The sequence below is a fragment of the Equus quagga genome, chromosome 7 (genome assembly GCF_021613505.1).
Source record: "Equus quagga isolate Etosha38 chromosome 7, UCLA_HA_Equagga_1.0, whole genome shotgun sequence".
Lineage (NCBI taxonomy): Eukaryota > Metazoa > Chordata > Mammalia > Perissodactyla > Equidae > Equus > Equus quagga.
The window spans coordinates 84,210,535-84,224,925 of record NC_060273.1 but is presented as its reverse complement, the minus strand read 5'-3'; the positions used below and the strand labels follow the sequence as shown (position 1 = coordinate 84,224,925).

The 14,391-nt window shown below is 52.8% G+C and overlaps 1 protein-coding gene across 1 annotated transcript in view; it reads right to left on the bottom strand.

Moving 5' to 3' along the window:
• FSTL4 (follistatin like 4) overlaps nucleotides 1-14,391 on the bottom strand; it is a 386,938-nt gene that overhangs the window by 115,683 nt on the left and 256,864 nt on the right. The window contains exon 4 of the mRNA XM_046668053.1: nucleotides 1,417-1,610. Coding sequence (XP_046524009.1) covers nucleotides 1,417-1,610 — 194 coding nt within the window. The remainder of the gene's footprint in view (nucleotides 1-1,416; nucleotides 1,611-14,391) is intronic.

Here is a 14,391-nt window from a genome sequence, read left to right as displayed (position 1 = left end):
TGGGGATCACAGTGGTACCTACTTCACAGCAGAGGATGGCTGGAAGTTTAAGGAGGAAATAACAATGAAGACGATGATGATGACAACCATACTGACCACTGTCACCTGTTGGGACGCACTATGTGCCAGACACTGTGCCGAGTACTTCACATGTGTTAGCTCATTTAACCCTCCTGATTACCTGGTGAGGTTCACAGACAAGAAAAGGAGGCACAGAGAGGAGAGGCTTTTTCTCAAGACACTAGCTAGTAAATGCTGGAGGCGAGACTGGAGCTCAGGCCGTTTGACCGTAAAGCCTACATTCTCAGCGCCTCTACTGCATGTTAGTAGTGTTTGTTGCATCATAGGTAAAGGGCCTTGCTTAGTGCCAAGCACACAGTGGGTGCTCAATAAATGCTAGGGCACTCCCCAGCCCAGTCCTTCCCAGTGACTTGGCCTAGCCTTGGTAAGGTCACTGTGTGACGTGAAGGATTTCTTTTAAAGTGGCATCAAACTTGGGGACTCATTCTTGTTACTGTCCTCTCGGTGGGCACTCTGTGGTCTCCAGGAGGAGCTGCCCCCGCCCCACCAGCCAGCCTGGGGAGGCTGATCTGGCCCACCTTGCCTATCTTTGCACCTTCCTGGTGTGGCTCCAGGGCCCCAGGCCTGTCGAGGCAAACGAGCAGAGCAGGAGCAGGAATGCAGGCCCTTCCGGCCCACCCAGCCTGCCTTTCTGCCACGGGACCCTATAGGCCCTCCCTGCAGCTGGCAGTGGCTGGTGCCCCGGGTTGCTCCTTCCTCGCTTTTTCTGCTGTAGACACTAACTGCCCTCACATCACCTCGGAGCTGGACAAAGGGACACGGGTGCTGTGTTTGGAGAGGGAAGCAAACCACAGGGCCCAATCCAAGTGATTTCCCAGCAGAAGAGCAGTGTCTGGGTCCGGATGCAAGGCTTCCTGCAAGCAAGCAGGCTGGGGTTTGGGTTGTTGATATCTGGATACTAAAGAATGGCGAGATCCTAGGGGAGAGGACTCGGGGACACCCAGGTCACAGCCCCAATATTTGGTGGAAACCAAACCTGTTTCCTTTTCACCTTCCTGCTCAGGAAAGTAACAGACTCAAGGAAGAAAAGATGTATTTCCTAATGAAAACATCAGAGACCAGCCCCTTTGAAGTGTGTGTTTGCCAGCTAGCTGAGATGCTTCAAAGCTTGTTTGTAAATATTGGCTGAAGGTGGCTGGTGGGGAAAAGACACTGACATTGTTTCGTTTGTAAGATATTCTCGGAGGCATTGAGCACGAGCTCTCCGGTTCCCCGGGAGAAGAGTTTCTCTTGCAGGAGAGAGGCCTCCTTGGTGTCCTGTTACAAAGGACTCTCCTCATGTGCATCTCCCCGGTTCGTGCTGAGTGGGAAACCAGATTCCTCCGTAATACCCACCTGAGCCAGTTCATTGCTGCTGAGGTGGCCGTCGCCATCTGCGTCCAAGTCCTTAAACAGAGATTCCACCAGGAGGCGCTTCTGGGAGGCAGGGTCTTGTCTGCTGTCCCCTTCTTGGGGTGGCTGCAGGCGGGTCTGGATCGCCAGAAGGACATTCTTCAGGCGGGCGTAGTCGGCCATGGTGCACGGGTCACCTGGAAGAGGAGATGAGGTTATGGCAGCAAGACTCCTCCCTTGGTCTTGAGAGAACAGTCATCCATCCTGTTCATACAGGGTTACTGGGCATTTACTCTGCAGTGCAGGGGGCAACTGGAGTGGACTGGACCTGTTTGTCTGTCTGCCCACCAACCCATCCTATCAACATTTACTAAGCACTGGACACGTGCTGCGCATGACGCAGATGCTGGAGGGGGCCTGTTCATCCCACAGGTGTTTCCTGAGCTCCTACTACCTGCCAGACACAGAGTGATTGCCGGATGGAATGGGGGAGTTCATCTAGGGGAACGCACAGCTGTGGCCCCACAGAGGCTTTAGGAAAGCCGGCCCCAATTCCACTTTGTAAGAGCTCATTTTTGCCTTAATCCTACCTTAGAGACTGCTTTTGAATACTTGGCCTTATAGATTAGGGAGTTTTAGTTAACAGGACTAATAAGCCCTGCTTTAGTTAATTAGGTACACTCCCCGAGCTGGATTACTTCAAAACAAACATGGGTACACAAGTCTGTGACCAAGAAACACAAGGAAGCTTTACGGAATTAAAGCCGAAGCACACAGCCCATTATCTCAGGCCTTTCATCACAGGCGTGCTTGCCGAACAGCATCAGAACCACACAGTGTTCTGGCAAATGAGGCCTGTGATGCACTGCGACATGACATAGTTTATCTTGCTGGCGACAGGCCACTAGGACGAACCCCATACAGGGCTCAGCCTATAAACTGAGGCTGCGGGGCTATTAGCAGAGCAGGACAGCCCCTCCAGCCCCACATCCCCACCCCCTGGGGATGCAGTACTTCTGGCACCTGGCTCTGCTGAGTCCTGGAGTCCGGGCACAGGCTTCTCACCATCCATTCCAGGTGGAAGGCCTATGCACCGCTGGGGATGGACTGTCTGGGGCCTGACGCTCCTCCCCTTAATTCTAAGGCCAGTTTAGGGCACCAGGTAATAGCTCAGGGTTGGAGACTCAACACAAAGCAGTGCTGGAGAGCACTGGTTCCAGAGTCCTCTGGGTTTGAGTCCCAGCTCTGCTGCTGCCTGAAGTGTACCTTGGACAAGGAGCCTCAGTGATTTCATCTGTGAAGTGGGAGAGCTGTGCCTCCCACAAGGCTGTTGGGAGGATCAGATAAGAAATGCATATACAAGGCTTAGCACTGGCTTGGCACCGAGTAAGGGCTCATAAAATGGTAACTACTCTCCCCTTATCATTATCGGGACCACGTTTGCTGAAGAGCAACAAACAAGGAAGCTTCTTGGTGAGGAAAGGGCTGATGGGGAAGTCAGTCTGTCTGTCTGTCTGTCTGTCTGTCTCCTGCCCTCCTTCCCTCACTAGACAAGCCTGGATGGCCCGATCACTTTCTCTTGTGCTTGTTTGTGTTTCCAGATTTTCTTCCAATTTGGGGTCAATTGATTCTTGTCAGAAACAGATGCCCGTTACCGTTTCCTCCTGCATGTTTATTTAGAAAAAAATCAATTGCTGTGTTCAATATAATCAAATCTATTTGCTCTCTGGGAGTCTCCGTGCTCTGACGGAATGGCTCTCTCACCCCCTAACCGTGCTAGCGTCCCTCCTTGCCCTGGGAGGATACCCATTCCCAGGAGCTCTTAGGGCCACCCGTTGGTAAACCGTATTCTCAAGTCTGTATAGCTGTGCAGGTTTGAAAACAGTGGCCTTGTCCCACCACAAAACCACTCCCACCCAGGGGACCATGTGGCAGCCCGCTGGGTTTCTCTTCCTGGGCCTGGATAAAGGCCAGTTTTGGGAAAGGAGAAGAATAGTTTTGCCCAAATCTTGCCCCTCAGCTCCCAACAGGGTGAAACTAGTCCTGGCAAATGGACAGAAGTTGAATGCGGTAGACCAGTGGAGATAGCTCTGGTGTCGGTGGTGATGGAAGTCTCTGTGTGGAGGATCTGCAGGGACCTGTCCTGGAGGGGCCCATCAGGCTTTCCTGGGGACAGGCATTCAAGCCCAGATGCTGGGAAGTGGTGTGCACAGCAGATAGATATGGGGTTGATAGGAAGCTCGACTCAGAAATGCTAGTTACGATTAGGCTCCTAAGAACATGCCACAGCAAGGCCACCTGAAAGACGGGCCAGGCTGAATTGGGTGAGAAGACAGGTCTCATCCTCGGTGGTTCCCCCAACCCCCCAATCTTCCTTATAGAGCTTGGAGGTCCACAGATATCCTCTGAGCTGCTTGCTGCCCTGGGCCAGGGGTCCGCAGCTAGTCAACACCTCCCACACGGGCAGGCTAGGGAACCCATCGAAGTGGGTCCTGCTGGGTGGGCCGCAGAAACCTCCCCAGGCTCTGCCCCTCCCATCACATCCCCACAGTTCACGGTGAGTTTACAGGCTTCTCCACCCTGGCAACTGCAAGGCACACACCTCCTGGTCAGGAAGGTATGCACATGTGTAGAAATCAACTTGGGGGAGAGGGGTGGGTGAACCCAGGCTCCAGGGTCTTGCCCCTGCTAGGGCCCACACCGGACATGCCCCTCCCATGCTTTTACCCACATTTCCTTACAAACTCTGTGCCAGATGCTGGGTGGCATGCTGAGGATACGATGGAGCTTCCAGTCTTGGGCATCAATGGAGTCCATAGAGGGGGTCTAACGAGGCTGGGGTGAAGGAAGTCTCCCCAAGGGAGGGATGTTCAGGATGAGAACTGCAGGATGGGGGAGTCTGTGGGAGAAGGAGGCAGAGGGAAGATATGCCAGGCAGCAGGGATTGCATGTGCAGGAGCAAAGCTGTACAGCGTGTCCAGAGACCTGAGGAAGCTGGTGTGGCTGGGCCCGAGTGTGTGGGGGAGAGGGGAACAAGACAAGGCTGGAGGGAAGTGTGGATGCTGGAACAGGATGCCAGGGTCTGCAGATCACACTGTGCAAAACTTCCTCTGTCCTCCTTTCCTTCACTGTAGCCCTCACGGTGCCCGACCTATGCTGGGCACAGGGTCCTGAGATGAATCGAGGGGCTCCTGCAAGAGAATCTTAAATCCTTCTTTATCTCAGGAGCAGTTGTGCTTTACATGAGTCTCAGCCTCACTTAAACCACTGGCCCATATTACTGAGCTCCTCTAGTGTCCCTGTAGCTCTGGGGGGTCACGAGCACCAGAGGAAAGACACCCTAATGGTGGCATTTCCGTACTTGTGGAGATGGTCACTTTAGATTCCAAAGTCCAGACTCTCTCACTGGGAAGCCCTCCATCCTTCATCTCCAGTCAGGACGGCCCCCGCAAAAGCTTCCCCTGAGGAGGCCCTGGTTTCCAGGATGCACAGCTTCCTAGCAAGGCATGTAAAAGTGGCAGTTTCCCAAGTCCCAGTTTAACTTTTTCATTCACGACGCCCTGGTTCCACCGTGGGGTCACACAGGCGTGGCTCTCCGAGGCGAGCTGTAGGCCTTTGTGAATCTGCCAGACCCTGTCTTCAGCTAAAGGCGTCTCACCCTGCTGCCAGCTTTAAACCTTTGTCTTATGAAAGAGATACATGTCCATTGGAAAACACTCAGAAAGTGCAAATGAGTATAAAGAAAGAAAATGTCACCCATAATCCCTGTCCCAGAGGCTGGCTCAAGGTCAAGCCAGGCCCTCTGCACAGGTGATGCTGATCCCATGAGCCAAATGAGCTGAGCCCCTGGCTGGCCTTGTGTGCCGCATGGGGGCCCTGAGGCCTGGCCCACACAGCCTCTGATTCCTGTCTTCCTCCTTCCCTTATTCAATTTGGGCAGAGAGGTTCATACCCAAGGGTTGGGTCCCTCTCATCAGCCAGCAAGGTGGGGTGTGGAGGGAGAAACAACCTCAGCAGCACTGGCCACTAGAGCATGCTCTTGCCCAGGTGGTAGCATTTACTGCTCCCTCCATCTGGAATGCTCTCCACCCAAATCTCCACACAGCTTACTCTTCACTTCATCTTGGCTATGGCTGAAACATCTCGGGATCTAAACTAGCCTCCCCCAGCTTCATGACTCTCTGTGCTCAGCCCCTGCTTGGGGCAGGCCTGGGTCCCAGGGAGGGACCCTGGACCCTTTGAAGGGAAGCTCCCTGGAGGGGGTATGGCAGAGCCTTGGGGACCACAACACTGTTTCCTAGTGCACCTGGGGGGCTGACCATGATGATGGTGAGAATGGCAATGGCCAACGTTTCCTGGGAGCCCTGAACAAGGGCCTGCTCCCATTGCCAGGGCCTCTGTGGCCTAGCCCGGAGTACAGTCAGGCTTCCTCACCAACTGATCCACGGATGGTGGGACATCTGAGAGGACTCTGGAGAGGAGGATGCTTGTATCAGATGTGGAAGTCTGTGTCTTGAATGAGCTCACCAGGGGCTGCCAGTTTGAGACCTGTAGGGACCTGCTGCATGACTGGGCAGGACTAACATAATTTATATTGCAGAGGTTTCTACCCACACACTTGGAAAGTCATTTAAGCATTTCCTCTGTGTCTTGGTGGTTTCCAGGTAAAGAAAATTTGTGTCATCATAAATAAGGGGATCTTTTTGTCTTTTTAGTGACCATAGAGCCTTATGACAATGCCTCGAGAATCCAGGGAAGTCCCCTCCAGACCTGTAAGCTTCCTGTGCTCTGACTGCAGCAGGCACAGCCTGTGGGGGCCCCCTCTCAAATGCTTTCTCCCTCCGCTCCTTTCCCCTTTCTTTGGGGCCCAGCTCCGCCCCCTCCCCCTCACACACAGAACCACTTCCCTCCCTCCATCTTCTCACTCTGCCTGGTACCCAATGCTTTTTGTGTGAGGCTTGTCCTCTGTCTTAGTTTGGGCTCCCGCAAAGAAGCCCCCAAGACAAGGATCTAAGGTGAGTAGTATACTTGGAGATGATCCCAAGAAGTGTGGGGAAGAGGGGAGTGAGCCGGGGGAGGGGAAAGCCAACAAAGGGTGGGTTGCCACTGTGGGGACTGGTGCTGGGTCCCACGGGACCTGGGAGAGACTGTGTCAAGTGCGCCTCAGAATCACTGCACAAGAGGGATCTGGTCACTCTTCTGCCAACTTTCATCCCTCCTTGGCTGCGTGTTGCTCCTGGAAGCGTTAAGCCCCACTTCCCCTGCCATCCAGCACTTGTGGACTCACCAGATGAGGACCCAGCACACTCCTGAGGCCGAAGATACAGCTACCTGAGGTTGGATGCTATTGGCGAGTGTTATGGGGAATTGTCCACCAAAGCTGCACATAACCTCTGCGGTTGACTGAGGCAGTTGGGATGGGGTGTTATCAGCATCTGCTACATCCCCTCTGTGGGACTGCAAGTTCCAAGCAGGTGGGACTGGACTGGACAGTTACACATGCAGCATTACAGTGTTAAAATCTTGTGAATTAATTAGTGAATATGGTTGAGAACCGAGTCCTGTGGCTCCAGGGCAGACTGTCTCAAAAAGAAGCCAGGGTGACAGGACACCCCTGTAGCAATCTTGCCAGGGGTCCTAAGGTAGAGACGGATTTCCTCATGGGCTGCTGTGTCTACCTGATACCAACTCCAGTGATGACAATCATTGCAAGACTGGATGGAGCACTGGATGGGGAGTCAGGAGACTGTCTGGCTCTGCCTTCGACTGGCTGTGAGACCCTAGGAAAGGCCTTCTCTGCCCTGCCCTTCCCGTCTCCATTTCCTACCTTAGAACGAGGGCAATACTAGCCCCTTCCCACCTTACAGGGTCATGATGTAAAAGGAAATGTGAGAGGACTTTGCCATGTCCGAGTGGTCAGTCAGGCCCAAGGGCTTCTCTAGATGAAATAAGCTCTAGGCCCCTAGTCAGCTGGGGCATGGCTCATGTGTCCTTGTCCCCTTCACCAAAGCCTGGCACAGGTGGCCACTAAATCAGAGTTTGTGGATAAACAGAAGATTGCCTCCTTCCCTTCCCACCACCTGTGGACATTTCCTCTCTGGGCCTCTCAGGGAGGGAGGCTCATGTCCCAGTCAGCCTGACACTGATGAGCATCCCCAAAAGGCCCCTGGAAGGGCCAGCCACCTTCCTGCCAGCCCCAGTGCCCTCCCTGCGGCCATGCCGGCTTGGCTAGCCCCCAGCACTGGCCTCGGGCTTCCCGCCGGCACGTGCATGCAGGGCTCCTGCTGTGCCCAGACCAGGCCTGCTTTGGCAGATAAAATATTGATCAGCCTGCTGAGGAGCCCAGAGTGTGATCCTATTTTCATGTCAGAACTTGGTAATGAACTACATTTATCAAGCCCGTTCTCCATGAGAAAGGTCAGCTGCAGATCTGGCTAAGTTGTTATGACACCTCATTAATCTAGTTCCCTCAATAATTGTCCCTCTTTGAAGATTCTAATGTTCTCCCATTGCAGCCGCACTCCCTCCACACCAAGAGGCATTATTATAGCAGGAACACGGGCACACCCGCATTTAATTTTTTGAGCAAAGAGAGATAGGAAGCAGGTAGCAGCCTCTGGAATTAAACGTCCATCAAAGGAACACTTTCTATTGCAAAACAAAGGGAAGCAAGGGAGACACTGTGTGCCCCCGCTAGCCCGTCCTCAAAGGGACCATCTTCAGTCTGTGGCAGGCAAAGCTTCCTGTCCCAGGTGTGAATGGGGCAGGGGACCCCAAAGAGTGAAGTGAAGGGGGGGTTTGTACAACATGGGCAAGGTGGGAGATGCCACCCAGGCAGCAGGAAGCTCAGATTCTGAGAGTGAGACAGGCCGTGCGGTCAAGGCCCTGGATGGAGGCCCAGGTCCTGGACATGGGAGGCACCTGGAGGCAGGTGAGGGGAGGCTGAGACACCTTGTACTAGGAAAGGAGGGTGGTGAGGAAGACTGGAAAGGGGCCAATTCTGTGTGCCTCTCCTCCTCCCTCAAGTCCGTTGGCCTCCCTCTCCAATGTGCCAACCCCTGTCTAGAGAGGTCCCTCCTGCTCCACTCCTGCCCTCTGCCCAGTCTTCCCCCTCTGGTGCCTATTCATCCACTGCTGACCATCAGGCTGCCCCTTACACTGGAGCCCCTTGAGGCCAGGGACTTGCCTTGCTGCAGGTGCATCCCAAGCATGTGGCCCAAGCATCTGTATATAGAAGGTCCTCATTAAATGTCTGCTGGATGGACAATGTGGAATCCTTAGTGGAGACGGCAGCAGTTGGGCTTAGAGAGGGGCTGCAGCCCTGCCCTGAGGAGAGGACAATCTCAGCTGCCCTGAGCCACAGTGACCAAGGTCTGGAACTCTGGAGGGAGCTGGGGGCCTGTGTCACCCATCTTGTCAGCTCCTGATGGATGGTGGGGATGCGTATGTGAGATGTGGGTGTGGCGGGGCACCCCAGAGTGCGTACACAAAACTGTGCTCACCAAGGCTCAAGCTGCCTCAGGCTTACCAGGGGGCATGAAACCTACTTTACCCAGTTAGGGGCACCCTGAAACCTGCAACAGTGGCCCCACAGAGTGAAGTCCAGCATGGCCAGTCTGGGGGTGGTGGTGGCAAGGTGGTGAGTCACACAGGGCTGTGGCCCTGCTGGACACTAGGTTGCGCAGAAGCAGCTCCTTCAAGCCACCTCTGCACATGCAGCTCCTTGGGAACTGCCTCTGGAGAGGAGGATAAAGAAGGGTCTGCCCTCTTATTATGCCACAGCTGGTCAGGACAGCCCTGGAGACTGCAAGAAGGCCAGGCGGGGGGCATATGCTTGGCACAGCAACCCAGGCAGGGAGGCCTGAGAGTGGATTCAGCCATGGCACAGCTCCGGGAAAGGTTCAATCCCATACCAGGGCTCTGATCCGTAAGTGAGCACAAAGCTGACCGTGGGGACCTTCTGTGCTCTCAGGGAGAGCTTTATACACAGGCAAAATGGGGTGGGGGTCTGGGCAGGTGGGGGGAATCCCAAGGCCGCTGGGAAGACCCCAACCCCTGATGGCCTTCAGGGTGCTGGCACTTCCCTCACTGGGGCACGCCTACACTGCAGGAGTCCCCTACCAACCCCAAATTTACTGGAGAGGGGACTGCAGGACCCTGATTAGTTGACATCATGAAGGAACTCCTCTGCCATTAGCAGGAGCAAGCTCTTTTGGGGACGGGTCTGGGCTAAGGAGCAGGGGGATAGGAAGGAAGGAAGGAAGGGCTGGGGCGGGGGTTGGTGGGCCATGCTCTGAGACACCAACATGTGGATGAGGGCAGCTCCTTTCCCAAACCATACACAGGCCATCCCTTCAGAAACACACAGCAGCCAGCACTGTCCTCGAGCCACGCCCACTGGACTCCAGTCCTTCTGCCACCTTGCAAGGTGGCCCAGCCCCTAGGCTCAGATTCTGAGACCCTCACCTGGGAGAACCCCCAGAGGGGCCCAAGGGAGAGGCGGATGTGCCCACAACCTCGTGGCTGCTATTGGGTCTGCTCAGGGATAGGCTCTCTCCCCACTCCCACCCAAACATTAGCAGCCTTAGTTTCCACATTGTCCCCAGCCAGTCTGGTAAGTCATGTCATTGCTGCCTGACAAAGCTGTGATCTTTACCACCAAAGTAAACACTTGGCTTAATCGTCTGGCACCGACATCACAGCTGAACGTGGCTGTGTTACATGGGCCTTGCTTGCAATGTGTCATTCTGAGATCTATTTTGAAACCGCTAAGCTGTGCAAAGAGCAAGAAGCATTTTACTCCCTGATCTAATTTATGAGCCGCCGTAACTTTACTGGAGTTTAGCTTAAGAGGAACAGATGTTTAACTTGATGTAAATTCATGAACATTAACAATCTTTCTGCTGCCATTTCTGGGAAAATTCAATTAACAATAAATGCCAAAACCAATGGGTTTATCTTTAGGATACATTTTCACTATTATACTGTAGTTTTACGGAGGGCGTTGACCAAGCCATAAAATTCTGGAAATTCCAGGAGATTGTTGAGCACACATGATACTGTCTCCTCAATCCCCAAACACGAACAGCTGGACCCAAAATCAGGCCACCTGGTGACTCCCTGCTGGCTCTCCCCTGGGGCCTGTGACTTTGGGCAGATGGGTCACCCTTGCCCACGCTCAAGAACCCTGGGGAGGAGTTTACACGGCTGTGGCCGAAGCTGCAGCCACTGGCTGCTTTCACCAACTGCCAGAGGGGCGGCCTTTCTGCAAGGCCCTTTCTGCAAATCTCGCTTTTCTGCCAAGGCCCAGCTCCAAGGAGCTGCTTCTGTCTGCTCTAAGCCACACACTGTTGTCTTGTCTCCATCTCTGCCCTGTCTCCTCTACTGACTGTGTTGCAATGCCTTTGCATCTCCTATGTGAGTTTCTTTACTGTCTTAGAGAACCTGCCAACAGGGACCCGTGTTGGACACTGTCATGGGCCACGAGGGCACTGGTGAGCCGCTGCCTGCCCACCATTTGGGGGTGCCTGGCCTGCCTCCCACTCCTTCCATCACTCCGAGCTCCACCTGGGTCCCCTCCCCACTCACTACACCCAATCCTAGAACCAGTAACAGGCCCACCACATTCATTAGCAGCCCCTCATCCTCCCAGGCTGCTAAGGGAGCCTAGCATCAGGCTAGACACTGTCTTTGGTCAGTGGCCTCTGCTCTTTTCCCTGGAGTGTCCTTTTTGTCATCCCAGCTTCCTTTGAATGTTCTGAGTTGAAGGTACAGGGCCCACTTTGAATCCACAAACAGAATCAGCACATCTAATGCTTCACATGGCCTGTAGCCTGGCTTGGCCCAACACACACACCACGCAGACCACACCCCTCCTTCCCCACCTGCTGTACCAGCACGGCTACGCCCACCCCACTTGCACCTGAACTTCCGGACAAACCATCATCTCAATTTTCGCCCCAGCATCAGGTAGTTTAAATTAACAAAACCACCCAGACCTTTGTTAGATAAATGGTACATTTGCTCATGAATGCCTGGTTCAATTGATGTTGCTATATAATCTGCCGTTTGACATTTACAATCCTTTCTTCTATTCCTATTAGAGAAAGCAAAATTGGTTGGATTCCTGGGAGAGGGATCCACATACACTTTTTATGGTTGACTGGCACATCTATCAGGTGGCCCCAGACTGAAAGAGTAATGTTTGAAAACTTGAATAAATGCTAAAGCCCTCCTGACATTAAGAACTTTAGTTTTTACTCTTGTGTGAGTGGGAAACCCATGCGCAATGAGGTTCCCTAACAAGTCACCAATTCTTTCTGGAAGGAGGACACTGATTCCTTACGGACTCGGGCTCCTCCACTGCCCTCTCCAGAAGCTTAGGCCCCTGTCCACTCGCCACCCCGCCCCTCAGACACCCCCAGAAGAGCAGCAGTAGGCTGGAGCAAGAGGCAGCCCCTGGATGGGGACCTCGGAGTGGACGAGGGAGGAGAGAGTGTGGGCACCACCCCACCTCCTGTAATTCCATTGATTTTCTTCCTGAGACTTCCTGGGGGGGCTTCATCCCCTCAAACTCTTAACTAAAGGGAAGAGCCCTGCTATTGAGATGGTGAAAATTTGGCTCCTCAGGTGTCAGTGATGTCCAGAAATGTCACTGCTTTGAGCTTTGAGCTGCTATGGTCCTTCAGTGGCCACTGAGCTGAGGGGGACCTCACCCAGAGACACAGTGGGGTGCTTTTAGTTCTCACAATGATTGATGGGGCCCTGGTGGCACTTAATGGGCGGGGCCAGGGATTCTAGGGATCCTGCTATTTGTAGCACAGTCCAACACAACAAACTTTTGCTGGGCTACCATCTCATACAAGTTTTCAAATGTCCCAGTGGACAGTCACGGAAGTGAAAGATTCGTCTACTATTCTCTGAGCCTAGAATCTAACACAATGTTACATACAAAGTATTTTTCCCCCAGGGCTTGCCAAGGACTTTCCAAGGAGGTGCTTATGCTGCATATTATAAGTTTTGTTTACAACTTTATCAAGAACTGTTCACCATTTTGGAGAATCACACTTCCAAAAACATGTCTCTTGAGTGCTCAAACTGTCAACATAACACGCCTGTTGCAGGCTCTGTCTGCAGCACTGTGTTCACAGGATCCACGGGTAGCAGCTGACGTCTGGCCGCTCTGAGCCAGTGTATGGAGCTGGTGTCCCAACATTTACATACTGAAAGGCATATTTTATGTGGACCACTTTTCTTATATTTTGCCATTATAACCCAGTTTGGGATAAGACATATTCATTTCAAGATAATACAGGGGCTTTATGAAACATTTGCTGTGAAAACGTGGCTTAGGGTCTGATAGGGTTAAAGACGAGTGACCTGTGTGAACAACTGGAGTCTGTGGTCCTCTTTTTTTCCCCAGATTTTTTTTATTGTGGTAAAATACACATAAAATTTACCATCTTAGCCATGTTTTTGTTTTTTTTAAAGATGGGCACTTGTTGCCAATCTTTTTGTCTTCTTCTTCTTCTCCTCAAAGCCCCCCCCAGCACATAGTTGTATATTCTAGTTGTGAGTGCCTCTGGTTATGCTATGTGGGACGCTGCCCCAGCACGGCCTGACGAGTGGTGCCATGTCCATGCCCAGGATCCGAACTGGTGAGACCCCAGTCAGCTGAAGCAGAGCACGCAAACTCAACCGCTCAGCTGCGGGGCCAGTCCCTATCTCAGCCATTTTTAAGTGTAGAGTTCAGTTGCATTAAATGAGTTCATAATATTGTACAATTATCCCCACCATCCATCTCCCTAACTCTTTCCATCTTGTAAAACTGTAATTCTGTACCCATTAAACAGCAGTCCCCATTCCCTCCGCCTCCCAGCCCCTGGCAACCACCATTCTCCTGTCTCCACGAGAGTAATTTGACTACTCTAAATCTCTCTTATAAGTAGAATCATCCAGTATTTGTCTTTTTGTGACTGGCTTATTTCACTTAACAAAATGTCCTTGAGGTTCACCCATGTTGGAGCATGCGTCAGAATTCCCCTCCTTTCTAAGGCTGAATAATATTCCATGGTACATACACCACATTTTGCTTATCCATTCCTCAGTTGACGGACACTGGGTTGCTTCCAGGTTTGAAATATTGTGAATATGTTGCTATGAACATGGGTGTACAAATCTCTCTTCAAGACCCTGCTTTCAATTCTTTTGGGTATAAACCCAGAAGTAGAATTGCTGGATCAGATGGTAGTTCTATTTTTAAGTTTTTGAGGAACCGCCATACCATTTTCCATAGTGGCCTCACCCTTTACATTCCCACCAACAGTGCATGAGCATTCCCATTTCTCCACATCTTCGCCAACATTTATTATTTTCTTATTTATTGATAGGAGCCTTCCAAGGGGTATGAGGTGGTGGCCTTACTTCTTCGGACACTCCTTGGTTCTGAGATCTTTAAAAGACAGTGGGAACAGTGTGGGAATGCACCTGAGTGTGTGTACTGGTGAAGTGTGAGTGTGCACCTGAGAGTGTGTGGCCCTGTGGATAAGCCATGTACACACATACACCTGTGTGCAAGCCCAGTCTTCGAAGGCCAAGTGGAGGGAGGCAGAGGGTGCAGAGCCACGCCCTTGGGCCCTGGAGCCCATCCAGCCCCAGGAAGGCTCTGGCAGTGGGCTCTGAGGAAGAAACTTCACCTCTGAGCGAGTGGGCCCCACTTGGGAGGAAAGGGGCCCCACGTGAGCACCCCTAGGGCACGGGGCAGGACTCCTCTTCCTCCTTTCTCCAGAACTGGGCTCCTCCCTGTCTGTTCTTCCAGGACACTCCCTGGCTGGGCACAGACACTCTGGGCGGCAGGAGCGAGCCTGGGGTGAGGGAGGATTCTGAGCCGGGTCTCCGTGCCTGGTGCGCCTGCGGGGTTTTTCTCTCCTCGGTGTTGTCTCAAGGTGGTTCCTCAGACCCAGTAACCTTCAGCTCCGA